Source organism: Rhea pennata, chromosome 5 (assembly GCF_028389875.1).
Source record: "Rhea pennata isolate bPtePen1 chromosome 5, bPtePen1.pri, whole genome shotgun sequence".
In the NCBI taxonomy this organism is placed as follows: domain Eukaryota; kingdom Metazoa; phylum Chordata; class Aves; order Rheiformes; family Rheidae; genus Rhea; species Rhea pennata.
Window position 1 is genome coordinate 57,609,046 of NC_084667.1, and position 19,470 is coordinate 57,628,515.

At 39.5% G+C, this 19,470-nt stretch overlaps 1 protein-coding gene across 1 annotated transcript; it reads left to right on the top strand.

Annotated features, from left to right (window-relative positions):
• Positions 1-428: 428 nt before the first annotated feature.
• On the top strand, positions 429-14,025 carry DLK1 (delta like non-canonical Notch ligand 1). Its single transcript, XM_062577231.1, has 5 exons — positions 429-498; positions 1,357-1,420; positions 1,898-2,028; positions 7,303-7,444; positions 12,903-14,025. Exons 1-5 carry the CDS (start codon positions 429-431, stop codon positions 13,636-13,638), a joined length of 1,143 nt encoding a protein of 380 aa, XP_062433215.1. The 3' UTR covers positions 13,639-14,025.
• The last annotated feature ends 5,445 nt before the right edge of the window (positions 14,026-19,470 follow it).

Consider the following 19,470-nt stretch of genomic DNA (forward strand, 5'->3'; position numbering starts at 1 on the left):
AAGGGGAGGTTTTGAGCAGAGAATCTGCTCTTTGGGGACAGTCGGAGTAAGTTTTAAGAAGGTCACAAGCGAGAAGGGAACGGGCGTGTTCAAACCACCTCCGCCAGGACTCCCCTGCTCCCAGATTCCCCGCGACGGCACGTGCGCGGGTGCGCAGGGACCGCAGCTCCCCTCCGCGCGCCCGCGCAGGGGCCGCGGAGCTGCCGCTGCCGGGCCGGGCCGAGCGCGGCCGCGGGGGCGCGCGGCCCCCTCCTTCCTTCGCTCCCTCCCTCCTTCCCTCCCTCCCTGTCGCCTGCCGCCGCCTCCGCGCAGCAGCGGCGCCCCCGCGGCGCGGGAGGGGGGGTCCCGCCTTCCGCTCCGCCGCGCGGGCAGGACGCCGGGCGCTCCGCCGGGCTCCGCGCCGCGCGCAGCGGGCGCGCCGCCCGGCCATGGGGCTGCGCGCCGCCGCGCTCCTCGGCTGCTGCTGCCTGCTGCCCCTCGTCCGCCCCGCCGCCCCAGGTAAGAGCCCGCGCGATGCGTGTCCGTGTGTCCCTGTGTCCGCGTGTCCGCCCGCAGAGCCGCAGCGAGGGGCCGCGCCGCGCAGCACTCGGGAAAGTTTGCGGAGTGGCTGCGGCTGGGTGCGACGCCGCGGCGGGAGCCTCCCGCGGGCAGCCCCGTCCGGGCCTCTCACCCCGGCTAAAGGCTTCTCCGGCCGCTGGGAAGATGCTGCTTTCCTCCCGCTTCGCCTGTTCGTCGTGTGGTTTGCACAGGATGTAAGCAGTGAATGACGGTATTTCAAGTTAGTATGGCTTAGTGTGTTTAACGTAAATATTTCACACACACACGCATAAGGCCACTGACATCTCTTTAGCTTCAGTTTTTCATGCAAAATCCAAACGGTTTTTGTTCATCCTACAGAGGGTTGAAGTGAATTCAACACTTAGAACAAATCATTTTAAATGGAAATTATTTCTGACCGCAGGTACTTTTGTATTTCAGGTAGTTCTAAAAAGAATGCAATTAGAGTAGCATGCTGTGAAATGACATATATGGATCTGTTCTAAAATTTCCCTTTTAAACTAATGCATAGTGATATTACATGCACTTTGCATATGCTAAAGTGATGTACTTTGTACAATTTTGCAGTAGTGTACCTTGTACTATTTTTTAGTTATTTCATTTGTCCTATAGCAACATTGGGTAACATGGTATAAATTAGGTTCATTTGAAATTATATGTTATAAAAACATGTACTTGGAAAAAAATCGGAATATTATGCAGCCTAGTAGTTTTTAAAACATCACTAATGTGCATAGGACATGATATGATTTTTCTGAGAGCTGATTTTTCTACTATGATACTACAAATTTCTTCTAGGCGTGAATTGTAAAACTGGCTGCCACCCCGTGAACGGATTTTGTGAATTTCCCAGTGAATGCAGGTAAAAAGATCCATTGGATAAGGCTATTAGCCCAGGAACAGACTGATTTAATAATTTATTGTCCTTGTAAAATAGACAGAAGCTGAAACAATTTGCCCTCTGTAAATCTGGTACTGTAATGAAATAGCACTCTATTAACATACAATAACTTGAGTCATACAATGTAGGGGTCTAGAAGCCTTGTGGAATTAAAGTCTTGATTTTCAAATAATCTACATATTCCAGTACGAAAAGTCTTTACATTGACTAGCGTTTGTTTACTTATTCTCACTGAATGAAACAGTTTTCTTTAATCTGTTTCTAGTACTAATTTCTAGTATCCTAGAAGCGCTGACAGTATCTTTGTGTACAAATGCGCTGCGTCGTCCAATTCTGCATCCGAAAGTTTATTTATCGTGTCTCGAAAAGGGGAACATCCTTGTAATTGCGTCTGTTGAAAGTAAACTGTGCCTCTGTCTTGTCTTTTATCTCTTTCAGGTGTCAACCTGGCTGGCAGGGCGCTCTTTGCAATCAGTGCGTGCCTTTCCCTGGCTGCCTGCACGGCAGCTGTGCCAAACCCTGGCAGTGCGTCTGCGAGGAGGGCTGGGTTGGCAGCCTCTGTGACATAGGTTTGCACAGACTTTCCTCTCCTTGAGCAAGCGAGGTGAAACAGCTCCCTCTGGTGCTGGAAACGTACAAAAGTCCTTCTGCCTAACTATTCTTTTTTTTTTTTAGTGAACGTTAGAGCCAAAATATAAGGTGATTCGGGGCAGCGGCACAGAAGCCTGGAGCTTGTATAATTTAAGCTTGTAGTATCCTTTGGCACTGGGCATGTATGCAAGCAAGATGTAAACTCGTCATTCTATTTTAAACACTGATCATTGTAGAGAAAGCTTGCAAATTACTTGCTAACTTACTAACTTCTTGTCATATATGTCTTCTTTTCCAGAAGGACATCATCTTTTACATATTAAGCCAATTGTATTATTTGTCTGACACCTTATATATACTAATTTCTGTACAGGCAGATATGAGCATAATACTTAAGCAAATTTCTTCTTGCAAAGGAAAATACTGTGCTCATCTCTTCGTTTACTTAACCCCATGATGATTCTAGCATAACTGAGAAGAAGGTCTGTCTGAACAGGCTACCATCTCCCTCTCGGATCTGAGAGCTCGGGTGTGCAGTCCCTAACCTCTTTCCAGTCAAAATGAGCCAGGTTAGCGTAAGCAATTTGAAGAATCAGCCTCTGCTGAGCTAGTTTATTTAGGCTGATGGGCAAGATGAGTGATCAGTCAACGGATATGAGGAGACAGAAACTGCAAGAGTGTCTTAGACACATGTGTCTTTTCAGCCAGCATAGCTGCAGCTAGAAAAGGACAGGTTTCTGGGGCCTCAGTTTGTTTTCTTGTCATTAGCACTTTGGTCATTATAGGACTTTAAATTTATAGAGTATGTTCTGCCATTTAACACCCAAAACAGTAATTAATGACAACACAATTTGAATGGGATAAAAAGACTGAGGATTTTAGCTAGCTTACATCTTTGCAATGTCATGGAGTTTGATGCAAGGCACTCAGGTATTCACTCAGCTTCTCGTCGGGTTTTGCACACACAGGCATATCCAAACTACTTAGTTTAAAGCTAGTTCAGGTACGTTTATACAAGCTGCAGTAGCACCAGTGTAGATATGACTATAGGCTCTCAGAGATAATTGCTTTAATTATGTAGTTCTAGAGACCTCTGACAGGTCTGTTTTTAACCTGAGACAGCTATGTAGATTCTCGTTACAAGTAGTGAGGAGAAATGGGTCCCTCTGTGTTCTGATGTATCTCTTCCTGACCTAGAAATAGGCCACTGTGCTTAGTTAGAGCCAGCTCAGAAAGTGCAAGACAAATAGCTCAAGATGTCAAGGTGTACAATCCCAGATTCCTAAAATTAAATGGAGTGAACTCCTCCTTCCACACCATCACTTTAGGAGACTCATTTCTATTACCTATCAATGTCTCCAAAGGCCCAGATTTTTAAAGGTGCAGTGTAAGCATCTAAAGATATCTAAGTGTACTGTGTTTTCAAGTTTTCAAGCTGGGCATTCTTTTAAAAGCCACATTAAGTGCCTTGCTGAATTTCTACACTCTTAAAACCTTTGCAATTCTGAACCTTGCAACCTTCTACTCTTGCAACTGCTGCTTAGTCTGCAAAACACTATTTTGCAAATTGTACCCATATCTCTTGGAAAAATATTATTTTAAAAGGTATTCATTAAAATAGTTCTGTAATTACAAAATGCGTATCCCTTGTTTAAGTCCAGAAACCATTATTTCTCTCAACACTCAGAGTCAGCTCAGAGGTTTTTTTGCCAGTTTAAGTCTAGATCCCCAAGCAGAGGAGCCAAGAATACTCAGTCACAAAGAACTAACCATGTTTTCATCTGCACGAACTTGTCATGCTGAAAGTCTTTAACCTCAGTGGATTTACCTACTGTAAATGCCACAAGGGATTAAGAGAAGGGTCCTCCTTTCCTGCTATCAGATGATTACTGAAAATTATTATCCCAACCGCTGTAACATCAAATGGTGTAAACTGCTCAGCCGCTGATCTGATCACCCTCTGCTGAAAAGTTGGTGTCAGTCTCTTGGGTCTGTAAAGTTGTTATGAACTGCTGCAACTCACTCAGTGACAGAAACCACTAAACAAAACTTGATCATGTTAGGGAAAAGGACAATTTGAAGGCTCCTGCTCTTTTGGGGATCATTGGCGTACATATATGTATAACTGACTTTTCAATGTGGAAATACAAACCTGTCAGTTTCTTACTATAAAATAGCAGACTCTTGCCTCTCTCTTCTAATATAGGAGTTTTATGCCTGATGAGAAGAGGCCACAATTATTATATTTTCACATGCAAATGACATTAAGTGGCATTTTCCAGCTTCTGGCATTAATTTTTAGCTTCAAGCATATGACGAAACAAGCCATGTTCAAAAGCCATATTTCAGTTGTTTCTGTAGAGATTTGAGAAGGATCATGAGTAATACAGTTTTGGCATTGTTTTAAAATTAATGCTTTTTTGCTGCTATAGAAAATGCATATATTTGCCAGGGAATTTCTGGCATAGCCACTATTTTCATGTTGCTAACTGAGTGAATGCCAACTCACAAGGCTGGCAAAATCTGGAATGGAAAAATGTGACAGGGTCTGAAGTTCACTTGACCACTATTGTAAATTTTTGAAATACTTGTAAAATATGAGTATAGTCTCAGCACCTAACTGCTCATTAAGCATAGAAGGAAAGAAGTCATTTGGAACAGTGGCATTCTATCATTTTCCACTTCTTAGGAAAGATAATGTAGTAAGCTCCTCAGCATGGACCATGGAAGTTCCTACTTAGAGTGGTTTTAGATTATCAAGTGGTTTGCTAACACCTCTGGCTGTGTAGCTGTTAGTTTTGAAATGGACAGCTTGGTCCTCAGCTCCTGTCCAGAACGATCCTCTTTGTAATTTAGAGGTATGTAGATTATAGGCTGGGCTTATTTCATTGTAAACAAATAGGCCAGGATTAGTGGTATCATTTATGGCTCTCATTGCAGTCACATAAATGAAGAAATTAAGAGAAATCTGTAAGGTTGCATTAGTGATAACACTGCTGATCACCTTCTTTGCAATGGAGAGCACCAGCCTGCCTAGCTGACTGCCGTGCCATCTTTTAACCCTCCAAAAACCACATCCTTGAAACCAGGTGTATGAACATCTGGAATGTGGCTGCACAGAAGGGGTTTCCCTATCTGCAACTCTCTTGAGACAGATATTATCATCGTACTGGAACCAGTACCACATCAAACAGTGGACAAAACAAAGGGAAAACCAGTTTCATCAGTTTGCTAACACCTCTGGTTGTGCTGGTACAGTCATATTTGTGTGCTCCTGACCTCCCACTTAAGCCCTAGCCTCAATTTGGCCAAAATCAACAGGTAGTATGAGGTCAGTGTATACTGTGATATGTGTCACCTGACTCCTTTGGCAGGGGCACTTGGTAAGCTGAGAGACTGTCACCAAAACAAATACAGGGGTAGCCCCTTACCACATGCCCATGCCAGGCATTCAAGAGGAAGAGTCTAGAAATTCTGCTATGGACATAAACCTTCCTCACAAAACCAGTCAGTGACTGTGTCATGTACTAAAGCATGAAAAATTAATTTCAGGGAAATATTAATTAATTTGATGGTAACATAGTTATGGCTATCCTTATTTATATCATATAAATATGATTTACATCATGTGTAAATGTAAAGTCTTTATTTCATTTCTCAGACTTTTATCACAGGAAGTAAATTACTTGATTTTTGGTTTTTGAGAAGAAAAGTAGAGAAAAATAGAGAAAAGTGGGCTACTTGGCAACTTATTTATTTATGTTTTAATAAAGATCTGTTCCTATAAAATTTAAAATTGTGCTTTAAATTTAAATTCCTTCCTGAGGAACTTTTATATGTCTTTGAAATTATTTTTAATAATACTGACAGTGCATATATATGTATACATGTGTATGTGTGCATGTATGTGTGTATATGTGTATATATATTTTTTTCAGTGTGTGTGTATATATGTGTGTATATATATATGTATATTTCAGTGAGTTTCCTTGCTCATGTATCAGCATTCATGTTTGCATAGGTGCCTTTAAAGCCTGCCAAATTAGGTGGTAAACAGCTCTGCTCCAAAAAGCTTTCAAGGTTGTTTTCATTCTTTTGAACAGTGGAGCTAACACTCAAAGTACATGCAAAGTGGTTGTGTTGCAATGAGAACGGACTATAACTACCAAATTAGGTGGTTTAGAGCAGAGCACAACGCTGCTCCAAAAAGCTTTCAAGGTTGTTCTGGTTCTTTTGAATACTGGAGCTTGCACTCAAAGCGCATGCAAAGTGGTTGTGTTGCAATGAGAACAGTCTAATACATTAGAAAGTAGAGCTTTTCATCCAGGGAAGATTCTATTTGAAAACTAAAGCTGTTGAAATGTTTTGTTATGGTTAAAATTTTGCAGTACGTCATGATACCATCTAAGTTTCGTATTGTGCTGTGGGAAGTACAATATAAATGCCTTTAAATCCCTTTTCGTCTTTTTAAAAAGTGTAGGTGTGCATGTGAACACACAAGGCATGTCAGATAACTTGTAGTCGGTATGTCACTGCAGCTACTCCGCTAGTTGGTTCAAATATGCACTTTTTATTTATTTATTTTTAATTATTTTAAAAATTCAGTAGTTCAGGATGGGGCAGGAGGCAGCAGGGAAATCATAAAGGAAATAAGGCGTGTGACTTTTTGGTCAAAACATGTCATACATCTCTCTCTTCTGGTATAGTTATACAAGAGTTAGATGCAACCCAGCCAAAAGATGAAATTTTAACAGATTTTGTAACTTGCTGATGTCTGTTATTATGACATATTTGTACACGAGCACATAACATTAGTCTTTCAGGCAGGGAGGGGGGAGAATTCCTGTTTGTCTATTGCTTTATCAGAATTCTGTGCATGGAGACACAGGATATGAAAGGATGACTATATTACTGAGAAGCTCTTTCTCTTCTTCTAATATTTTATTGATAATATTACTTATTCATAGACTCAAACAAACCTATTTTACAAGAGGGACCTAAGAGGAAAGAACCAAGCTGAAAGTGCTTGCAATAATAATAATCTGTATTCCATTTTAACAGAAGGAGAAATAAATCACAACATATAAATGCATGATGAAGGACCATTAGAGCTATATTTTTTTTAATGTATTGTTTGCTATTTAATGACTCTGTCTTATTTGATTAATTGAGTTCCTGATTTTACTCATCTGCTGCCTGTTTAGCACTGCACTGCAATGTTAATAGAACAAAATACATATGTTTTTAAACAGATATTCACCCATGTTCTGCAAAGCCCTGCATCAATAACTCAACCTGCATAGAGACTGGTGATGGAGGATATATTTGTTTGTGTGCCCAGGGATTTACAGGAAAAAACTGTCATCTCAAGAAAGGACCCTGCATTATTAATGGGTAAATATTGATTTCTGATTTCTGATGTGAATTTAAAATCCCCACTTCAACTGACTATTCTTCAGATTTCTTTCTTAAGTGGAAATATCTCTATACTAGAACATATAGTGCTTCTGCTATGGGGATTTGTTGTTGATACTTTTATCAAACTTTACAAATCTCATAGGCATAATTTGAGTACTCTAAGTGATAAATTGCACATTTGTTGCGGTAAATTTATGCCTTCCCGTGATTTTAGTAAACAAACTTCAAGGTACTTGCTGCCCTTTGTTCTCATCTCTAATGAAAGATAATTATATATACAATCCAGGTAAAGAAGAACAGTAGCCAGCCCATAAGCTCTCTGCACAAAGATATCTAGTCCACCAGTTTGTCATATTTTAACTGACGTATAGTGGTATGTCCATTATGGTTAACTCAAGGAGATAATTTCATTTTAACCAAAATGGGAGTGGGAGGACATGGGGGGGCATTAATTTCCAGTTTAGAAGAGAAATGGGATATTAGGAACAGTGTTGCCAGCAGGTCAAGGGAAGCGCTCGTTCCCCTCTGCTCTGCTCAGTTCTGGGCTCCTCATGCAACAAAGATGTGGACATACTGGAGGGCGTCCAGCAGAGGACCATGAAGATGATTAAGGAATCAGAGCCTCTATCGTAGGAGGAGAGGCTGAGTGAGCTGGAACTGTATAGCCTGGAGAAGAGAAGGCTCAGAGGGAATCTTACTGATGTGCATAGATACCAAATGGGAGGATGTAAAGAAGATGGACCCAGACTCTTCTCCATGCCCAGTAAAATGAGAATGAATTGAAATACAGAAAATTCCATTTAAACATAGGAAGAAATGCTTTTATTATGAGAGTGGTTGAACAATGGGCCAGGTTGCCAAGAGAGAGTGTGGAGTCTCTCCTTTTGCATATCTTTGGAGATATGAAAAACCTGACTGGACACAGTCCTGGACAACCTATTCTTACTGGCCCTGCTTGAGCAAGGGGGTTGGATCAGATGATATCCAGAGGTCTCTGCCAAACTTAGCAATTCTATGATTCCTTTTCTTCCAGATTTTGGCACTCCTTGCCTGAACTAACTTTGTGCTTAACTAAGTCCATATACCCTCCACTCTCCCAAAAATCCAGTCCAGCAAGTTGAGCTTTCAGCAGGCTCTAAACCTTAAACAGTGTGATTTGTTTGTTTTGGGGAACTGGATTCTCCAGAGCTGAAGCTTTCTGTTCAGAGCAAGTTTCCTGCAGCTCTTTCCCTTCATGCCAAAGCATCCTTATCTTGAGCATCTTCCTTGTTCCCAGCTGGGACAGTTTAGTTTGGGGAATCCAGATGACCATTTATTTAGTCAGTTGCCCACATTTGTAAAATGGCTTTTTGTTGATCCTTCTCAAAAGCCTAGTGAAATTAAACCACTTCAATACCTGACTGATATTCTTTGTAAGATACCCATTAGACTAATGCTTCAGTAGTTTTTTTCTCATACATACATAATAAGGATATGTAAGAGCTGGCCAGTTATGTATTTGATTAGCCCCTCATCTGCTTATCTATTGGGACTGTACACTGTTACAGTATATGAATGTGCAAATTAGGCACACACGCATTTGCATAAGAGTAGCCATATGCCCATACAGAAGTCTTTGTAAATATTTGTATTAGATTTTAAATAATCTTAAGAGCTGATATATAAAGTACATCAATAATGTGCAGTCTAGATCAAATCAGTACTTAAATACATTGTTAATGAAGCATGTAACAAAAGACTGATCAGGAAAGTATTCAGATGGTGAGAGAGCCATAAGGGAATTTGAAGGAATACAGTTTAAGAATGATGGAAACATTCTGACAACACAAATTATCCACTTAGTATTTTATTAGTGGATGAACTGAAGTTACTGTGGGGAAAATAGGCTTTTAGCAAAACACCTTTATTAGACACACATATGGCTTTGTTGTGATATATTGACTGCACATTTTGCTCACAGTTTCAAGGATATTAACTTTCAGCAGCATTACTGATAGAATTGTTTGAAAAAAGGATGCCTTTTTAAAGTTAAATTGTAGTTGAGTCTAATTGTGGAAATCTAGAGGTACCTGTTCTCTTTTAGTTCATCAATAACCTGATCCCATAACCATATGAAATGCCTTTCTGATGGGTACAAGCTTGGTAATATTATTATCTTAATCTGAAACATTTTCTTTTCTTCTAAGATTGCCTTGTGTCTCTACAGCTCTGTACTAATACCCTCTAGTTCTGCTTTAGCTCAGCAATGGATGATTACAAATCTTTAGATCTTCCTTATGGATAAATCTCTCTGGATATTTATACACACCTTTTTTAAAAAATACATTTTGTCACTAACTCCTTTCACTTTCTCTTCCAAGAAATGCCATTCTTTTTATTCTTACGTCCTTAGGCCACTGGAAAGTTTTTTTTGTTACATTTAGTGGGGAATAGTCACACAGGCCTATTTGGGCATCAGCATCTGAGATCTGACTTGCCTATTTCTCTTCATCTACATCAACTTAGGTTCCTCACAAGTGCTTTGAATGACATCCAGGCTATTTGCCTAACATAGGTAGTGTGAATAGCTTTCTTTTTCTGCTTTTCATCTCTATAGCAAATATTCCAGTAATTCATTATGGACATATATTAATTATCCTAGAGAACAGGGGAGATAAATAGTACAGATTAGTTCCATTTTTTTTCACTTAAATCATCATATTTTTAATTGCTGAAAGTACATTTTGGTAATGCTATGTCTAGGCTGAATGCTCATGAGCTAGTCAGGAAATCTTGAACAAATTTTTATAATGGTTCGTGAAACAACAGTTCCCTTTCTCTGTGAAGATCCTGTCTTTTTTCTGTCTTTTTTCAGAAAAATAAGCAGCATTCTCTGCAAATCTGCTTTTAGGTGAAAAAGACAACTGTTCCCAGCATTATCACTCAGTGTCTGATAATACTTTAGAGTCTGAAAGTATTGCACCTCACACCTTGGTGGAAAGGTGGGTGGTTGGAAAGAAACCATCTTGGGAGGTCATCTCACTCTCATCTCTCTTCCTTGCTACTTCAGTGGTACAGTTAACAAAATTGGTATTACTAAGTATTGCCACTGGCTCCTTAGTTAATCTTTATAGATGGAATGATGACAACTCACCAACGAAAGTAATTGTTCTAGTCTGTTTACAAAATCAGGTAGATGTGTTAGCATTAATGACATCTGTGTGATGTTTTGAAGTTTTGCTCTGAAGAAGAGTAGCAAGAGATAAATGTTTTAAAAAGAAAGTGAGAATGTGGAGTATTTGGAAAGCAGCTGAGTGGTATTTCCATGTTTCTGCAGCTATTCTTTTACGTACCGTATCCTGCTGAACATGTCTTAAATGCCAAATGTTTAAAATAATTCAAGATATGTACACTCAGGGAGATTAATTCTAATATATTATTTATTTAAACATATTAAAAATTAAGCAAATGCAACTAGTGTTAGTAAAAAAAATAAAGAATACATGTGAAATTCTACATGTTTCCTCTTAACTGATTTTACTAAAAATTTGAATATATATAAAACATTGAGAATGAATCATTTTAAATTCTCCAACAATTTCTTCCCACTTCCCCAAAAAGTTGATAAGGTGATCCAACTCAGATATGAGGCTCCATCTCATATTGCCATACCCAAAAAGCTTGTCAGATTTTCCATGGGATGCCTAAGGTGAAGAGAAGGTAGATTCTTCAAGGCTGACCGTAACCATTCAGTTGCTCAAGGATCATATGACAGCTAAAGCATCCTTATTTTGCTTAAAGAAGAAACAGTGGCTAGTGATCATGGCAAAATTCCCTGGTTGCATGATCACCTCAAATTGTCACCAGGCTCCCTCTGATAACTCTTTTGTCAAGATCCAGCAACAACACATTTTGCTTTCCCTATGCTGCTTCCAGATTTCTAATTTGTTCTTGTAGTAGCCTTTTTCCAAGCAAACAGCTATGCTAAAGAGCAGCATGAGAGCAGAGCAGATTGTTTAATGTGTTAGTAGCAAACAGGCAGACTACTCCTCCACACAATATTCCAGGTTTTCTGATGAGGGGCCACCAAGTGTTTCATTCCCCAGTAGAGCCAGAGGATGCTCAGGGTAGTCAGCACAGCTGCTCCCAGTACAGTGATGGCATTTGAGAGGCTCAGTCATTATCCCACCAGTGGCCAAGGATCATTTGCATTCAGGAGCTAATTTCTCTTTTGAAGTCATCTCACTTGGGCATCAACAGATCTCTTAAATCCACTCAAAGTCCCACTGTGGAAATCCATCACGGCTAGTTACCACTGACCATTGCTATGTGAAATACCAACATTCATGAAGCTGTGATGTTCAGTACTGCAAGGCTTTCCACTGCAAATGTAACACTTAACAGCTTGATCTTTTCAACTGTCCTGCTACTAAGCTGTGTGTCTTTAAGGATTTATAATTATTAGGAGAACCATTGTTGTCAGGGGCACTAAGAGTCTTGCCCAGGTTTATGTTGTCTTTTTCAGGTCTGAAATTCATTTTTTAGAATGTAAGCTGTAAAATCTTTGTTCCTACATTATAAACTGCCATGAAAGTGGCTTTGAGCTTTATCTGTAAACCTGTTACCCAAGACCCCTTTTTTGCCGACAGAGCCAGTCTTTTAGCCCTGTATCCAGAAAGGCAATGTTGTACTGCAAAGTTTAAAAAAAAAAAGAAAGAAAGAAAGAAAGAAAAGGGTCTTTCAGTGAATTTAGGTCACTTAGAATACCAGACAATTAAGTTCTTCAAGGGTTTGCAGAAATATTTGATTTTCTTTGGTCTTGTTACATTACAGCTGCCTTTGCTAGGGCTGACACCATCCCATTTATATTTGCTTACTATAATTTTCAAATTTGGGGGTCCAAAACTTGCCCCAAACTATCTGTTCACCTTTAAATTTTCAGTGTGTCACAGAGTGCTATCAGGCAGAATAAAAGCAATCACCTTCACATCTGGCTGCCATGGCAGAATGTTTTGCTTTGCCAATACAACACATAGATTATTTTATGACTAATGAGGTGGAAAACCAAGCCATGCTGCTAGTGTCTTTGTTCAGTCTTGTCTAAATAGTCATTCAGCTAAATAGCTCTAAGCATATGAAAAGAATGGGAAGCTTAATTTGAATAAATGTTTGAAATAATTTAAAATCATTTCACAGCTCTTCAGGTAGGATTTATATACTGCTATAATATTTTAATCCTGCCTGAAGGGTTAGCTAAAGTTATTATAATCTGTATTGACAAAGCTGTTAAACAAACTCGTTCTTGATTGAACTTCATTGACTTCACTGGATTTACATTAGGAATTGGCTCTTCTGAACAAAACCAGCTCTTTTTATTATACAAAGTGTTTCATAATGGTTTCTTTCATTGGACTTTGATTCACCTCAGTGTATACGTATCTGTTCTATATTCTAGCTCTCCCTGTCAGAATGGAGGAACGTGCGTTGATGACAGTGGTTTTGCACCGCATGCTTCCTGTCTGTGCCCTTCAGGTTTTGCTGGCAATTTCTGCGAAATAGATATAGATGACTGTGAATCCAGTCCATGTGAAAATGGAGGAACATGCACAGATATTGGTGCAGGTTTCAGCTGTTTTTGCCCCCATGGCTATACAGGAAAACTCTGTAGCAGCCGTGTCATATTCTGTGCAAGCGGCCCATGTGAGAATGGAGGAACATGCAGTGAACATCCCCAAGGAGGATACGAATGCATCTGTACGCCAGAATTTATTGGTGCAACCTGCAAACATCCCAGCAAAAACACAAGCCTCTCTGAAATGAATTCAAAGAATATACAGAATTACAACCCATCCCCAAAAGCTCATCACAAATCAGTGCATCAAGAACATCAAGTCCTGAAAATAACAATGAAAGAAACAATCCAAAACACAGATCCCTTGCTCAGTAAAAGTCAGGTGATATGTTTCATTGTCCTGGGCTTGCTTACATGTCTTGTTGTCTTGGGTACAACCGGGATTGTATTTTTTTCAAAATGTGAAATGTGGCTTGCTAATGCCAAATATAGTCATCTCCTACGCAAGAAAAAGAACTTTTTTCTGAAATCAAGCAATGGGGAAAACCTCTCCGTTAATATTATCTTTCCAGAGAAGATCAAATTGACTAATTACACTAAGAACTATACTGCCATCTAGGCCCTCAAAAGCCTAGCAGCAATTTGCAAGTTTTCATAGCAATATGTAAAATTGAACTGATTACCTATGACTGGCTTCAGTATTCATGAGTACAGTTGCTGTAACTTGTGCTGAGTGGTAAAGAAGAAATATAATATGTCTGTATTGCTACATGATTTCTTTCATTCCCCATAATAAAAGGGGTTTTTTTTAAAAAAAAAAAAAGGATTGAAGAGCAAGGAATGGAGGAATGGTAGTTTGATTTATTTTTAAAGCAGCTATTTAAAAGATAATTTACTACTGGAACTGTTCTGCAGCTTTCTTGTCTTGTGTGTAGTTTGTCTGGCAAATATGGTACCAAATATGGTAAATTACTCACTGATGCTTATTTCTGAATAAATAGCAGCTAAGGGCTGTATTGGTTTATTGATTCATTTGTAATTGTTGTCATGCTACAGCAAACCTGTCACAAGTGTCTCTGCCTAATGCTTATCCTGTCTGTGATAAATATTTTAGAGAGAGGCATAAATAGGAGCAAATCTAGACTGATGTCTCACCTGTGTAGTTAGTTGTACTGTTTTGTAAGATAGATTACTTCTGTAGAGTCTAATAGGTCTTTGTGATATTAATTTCAGGTTAAAGATCCCTCTTGCTTTGGATACTACCCCCAGAATTGTTTTAGCTATCAACAAAAATGTTCAACGTCTTTGGTCAAACTTTCTATATGGAGATCTAATCAAAATGTAAAGGATCTGATTCTGATTTTTCTTTAAGGACCTCTGCAGAGAAGTGTTCTTCACCTGTGTCGCAGCGAAAAACATAAGATAGAGTATGTCACCTCAAAGAGTTCAGCTCTTCAAATTCTTCATTTCTGCTTTTTCTCTGCCATATTTTAAGGAGTGGGCAAGGTTTGCAAGAATCAAAAGCTGCATTGGCATACAGGCAAAGGCTCACAGAAGCCACAACATCATCAGGGCCCTAGGGGCACAAATAGGCTGTAATGGTTCTGACCAGCCTCACCTGGGGCCTCCAACCATTCCTCCACACTCCACCCTGGGCTCCATTTCAGGTCAGATTAGGACCTTCAGTCCCTCCTAAGCTCTGCTGTAGAAGTGTTGGTCTCCAGCCTTGCCTTCTGGATGATCCTTGGACCCATGCTGTAAGTAGTTTGTCTCCTGGATAGACTCTAGATGTTGTAGCTTGTCTACAATCTTGTTCACAACTTTTCCTCCTGGGTGGGCTTTGGACCCATGGTTGTTGTCTTCAGCCCTGTCTCTAGCTCTGTTTCCCTCCACTCCTGACTGGAGCTCCTGGATGGTCTCTGGGCTTGGTTCATTGCTTGCCATGTCTGGGACCATTGATGGACACTGTTAGCAGTGCCGTCTCTACCTGTCACGCTCAGCCGCTGCAAGACAGCAATCCCCATGGCAAGGGCTCAGCCCACACTGGGGTCGCCTCAGTTCCCAGTTCTTCATCCTCACGGAACAACCTTGCTCTTGCCACTCCCTGAAAACAACTTGATCTCAACTGTGCTTCCTGAAGATGTCTTTAGATGCTGTTAATTAACAATTTACCTCAATTGCCCTAGCCACCCAAGAAAGGAATATTTAGCAACTTCTTCTGTACTGTCTGATAACTATGCTACTCTGAAATCTATTAACAACTGCTCAAAAACAAAAAGCTTTAAAGCACATATTCAGTTCATTATCCTATAATCTTTTCTGTTGACATGTCTCTAAATCATCTTGAGTACATAGCAAATTAGCTGTATTGCTGGTAACATTCATACATGCTATAGCACTACAATGCAGTGCAAAGATTACAGCTAATAGAAAAAATGTGTGTAGAGGTACTTCTGTGGAAAGTGTTAACTTCTAGATAACAAGATGAAAATTTCAAGGCAGGTGGATGCTTCCTCTCAAAGCTTCTATTGAGAAAGTCAGAAGCTTTTTTAACCAGTCTTTCAACCAAAGATAACTAACCTGGAAGTCCAGATGAAAGTAAACCTAGGTAAGTCAGCCTGAAGCATGAACTCACTTAACTCACTTTAAGGCGTATAATCCAGTATTGTGCATTCTAATATGTGATCTGTTATGTGATAGGCATATGTTATGGTAAACTCAGAGATAATTAGAAACATTGAACAACTCTTTAAAAAAAATGCAGCTTTGATTCAAAATCCGTTATAACAATGGATATCAACTACGAATCAGTCATCAGATTCCAGACTCAGGTCGAAATAGGAAATAGTTTCTACTTAACCACCCCTTTAAATCCAACAGCCTGGTCTGATGAGTCAATAACAAAGGTGTAGTTGAAGTATACCTGTCCTTTGCTATTCTCTAGCAAATTCTCTAGGTACAGAGAGTTATGTGCTTATGGTTTGTCACCTCAGCTTTCTCTCACATCATTTCTGATTTTAGAGCCCTCTGTTAAGGCAGTCAAGTTTCTTATTTGTGGGGGGATGGGAGTTTCATCTTTTAAAAGTTCTTTTCTTTCCACCAAAAACATCAAGCTATGCAGGAGAAAGTGAAGAAAGAGCTTTTAAAATGCTTCACAATTTGCACTGGATTTCTTTTTCCAGTGGACTGAAACATTTCATTTAGGATCCTTTAGGGTATTAACTGAAGAACCAAATCTGAGATAATCAGGAAACTTGTTTCTGTTCTTTTTCCACCCTAAACATTAGTGAATGCCCAAGTGGCTTAACTGGAATCTAGTTTTTGAGATAAGATGGATCTGGTCCTTACCTCAGCTGTAATTTGACTTAGTTTTTATATTTCTTCTTAAATCTTAAGATACTTATTTTGAAAGCAGAGCAGGGAAAGATAACATAAAGCAGCAGCAACTGCAGCATTTTGTTGGGCAAATTGTCCTGCCTGACTATGCGCAGAAAGAAAGAATATGGACAATAGCACCTCCTTAGGGCTGGTTAAATTTGCAGTGACTCATCCATCTTTGCTGGTCTATGGGAACTGGCCCAGTCATTACTTGCAGGGTAGCATGATGCCCCTCCAATATCAGCTTTCAGGGATCCTCTGAAGTCATCAGTCAGTGAAGAATATTAGCTACTTAACATAGTATACCATAAAATACTGAGAACATTTGAGGGAGCTGATGACTTTCTTACTGAAAATACAATATACAGGAAAAAGTACTTTTGATCTGAAATAAAATACTAAAACCAAAAAGATCTTAATCAAAATACTTACTAGTGCTACTGTACTAAAACTGAACTGCATTGCAAACATTTAGAATTGTAAATGGGATGTAGGCCTACTGGCCAGTAGGGATACTGGCTTTGGAGGTATTAAAGCAGTTGATTATGGGAAAGATTCTTCTTTTTTGTGTCAGTTCACTGACATAGTTACCTTTTAAACCTTGGGGGAGGGGGAGTGTTCTGTTTTGTTTTGTTTTCAGCTAGCAGTTTAGTGCCTATGGCAAGTTCTGTCCTTGTAATTGAGCAACGAAAGAAAAAAGAGCTCTAGTTAAAAGATGGGAAGTGCAAACTTCACTGCTGAAAATGCTACTGGGAATGATTGTGCCTCAGAAACACCCTTCAAATCGTTAACTCTACTGGTGAGATTCAGATCAAGGTTAAGACATGTACATTTTGGTGTTTATGTTGGCTAAATATCTAGGCTCCAATTACATCTATTGGAGAACTAGTCATTGGCTACCATTGAAGCCTAGAGAACTATTCCACTGACCAGTGAGTAGGCTGTGAATCAACATTTAGCTATCTAATTGCTCATGCTTGCCTATGTATAAGTCTCTAGTGCCATTTGAGATGCCTTCAGGTAATCCACCTTGCCTCCAGCTGGATGCACAACTCCAGTCCTGCCTTGTGTCTACTTGCTCCAGATACCACATGTCTCAGAAAAGGCAACCTGCAAACCTAGAAAGCTCACAGAGCTGTGGCTGTCTTAGGCGGGGAAAGAAACTGGTGCCAATATCAGTACAGAGTTAACAGGGCTGAGCTTTTGTGCTGGAGGAGTATACCAGAGTTTGAGGAAGAAGATGGCTTGAAACAAGCTCAGGACAAAATGGGCTTACAGGCAAAGACACCCAAGAGATCAGGATCTAAGAAGAGCAAACTGGTGCATGTTTGTATGAAGGAGGTATGCTGAGGTATGGTAGCAGTTACTTCAAATACTAGGATAATATTTTACTTTTCCTCACTAAACCCATCTAGCCTGGATTCAGCTTTACCATTCTCGCCTCCTCCCTTGCTCTGAGCAGTGTTCCCATGGCTGTCACTCTAGCAGCTGTGCCAGTTCCCTCTGCCTTTGACAGAGATGCCGTCATCCCTTGCAGACTAGAAAAAGGCTTTGAGTAACAAGTTTGTGTTTAAACTACAAAATGCAAGGATTTAAATTCACATTTATGAAGTGTCACACATGATTTTTGGCTATGGTAACCCTGTTGGCAGCTCTTCCATCACAGATAGCGTATTTCCTCATATACAGAAAGGAGATCCTCTCTGAAGAGGAGGTCAGTGACTCAGTATTGAAAGAACAATGATTTTTGGCTCCTAGCACCCTGCTTATCTTTTGTGGTGTCAGTAAAGTTTAGGAGGCTCATATAGTCTTGCTATACTCTCAGAAGGAAAAAAGTCTTGTCTTAAAACATGAAAGGAAGAAGTAATCTCTCTTTAACTCTTTTCTGGAACAGAGGTAAAAACATGTATGAGAGTTTCTATCGTATTTGTGGTGTTGCTGTAGTGAATAGTTCCAAACCACATAAATGATAGAGAATTGGAATAATAAGAGACTTAACTTGAGAAAAACTGCAGTATTTGAAGTAGTCTCTTGCAACAGGTCTCAAAAGCAAGAATTCTTAAATCTGCTTTGTACAGGAACACTGATATAATGGCAAAGAGAATACAAGGAGGAGCACTGATACAATTTCAATTCCTGTCGACAAATCTCATCTTTGTTACTAAAGACAGAGAACAGAAAACAATATATTTACTATATCCAATGCCAGAGGTGCTGGTCTTGATCAGCTATCCTGCTGTGTTTCACCTTTCAGCTTTCTTAAGCTCTACCTTAGTCAAACTTCTCTGAGCTTTCTTCAGCCCCCACCTCTACTGTGCTGCCTTAAACAAACAAAAAACCTGCATCTCAGCCTCGTTGTGATTTTTTTTTTCTTTTGAGATGGTTTGCACTTATCAGTTAATGAGCTCCCATCCATCTTTCTTTGTCTCTTTGAGACACTATAACCTGTTCCTGCTATATTAACAGAAAAGACCTAAATATATTCCACAAAGACAGGGTTTTTAGAGGAAATTTTTGATGCCTGACTGCTACAAAATGGCCACCACCATATATGCACATATGTTATTGATTTCATTGAGGAAAAGCCTTTAAAACTTTATGATCATTATGAATATAAGCAATAATTGTAGAGTCATTTGTATTAATAGATTTAAAGAACAAGAGAACAAGAGGATTCATGGAATCTGAATCCTCTAGAAGAGGACATGGAGTTTCATTCAGGTTTTGTTGTAGTGACTAAAGACTTATGCCTGACTAAAGGAAGAATTTCTGGTCAGATATCAGTAGTTAATGTTATCAGCATATAACATTTCCTTGATGCCACGGATGAAATGGTTTCCATCAACATGCTATTTACAGAGCTTTAGTAATCTTTTCTTCATTTATCCTACTACATTCATTTTATTATAAAAATCAAACTTTGGATAAGCATGTCTGAATAGAAAATCTGTACAACAACTTTTTTTTACTTAGTTCTTGATATGTGTACATATTCCAGTACTAAGTGTATTGTTTTTGATTAATAAGGATGTTATTTGCAAGCGCTAAACCATCTGCTGAGCAGCCCAGCTGA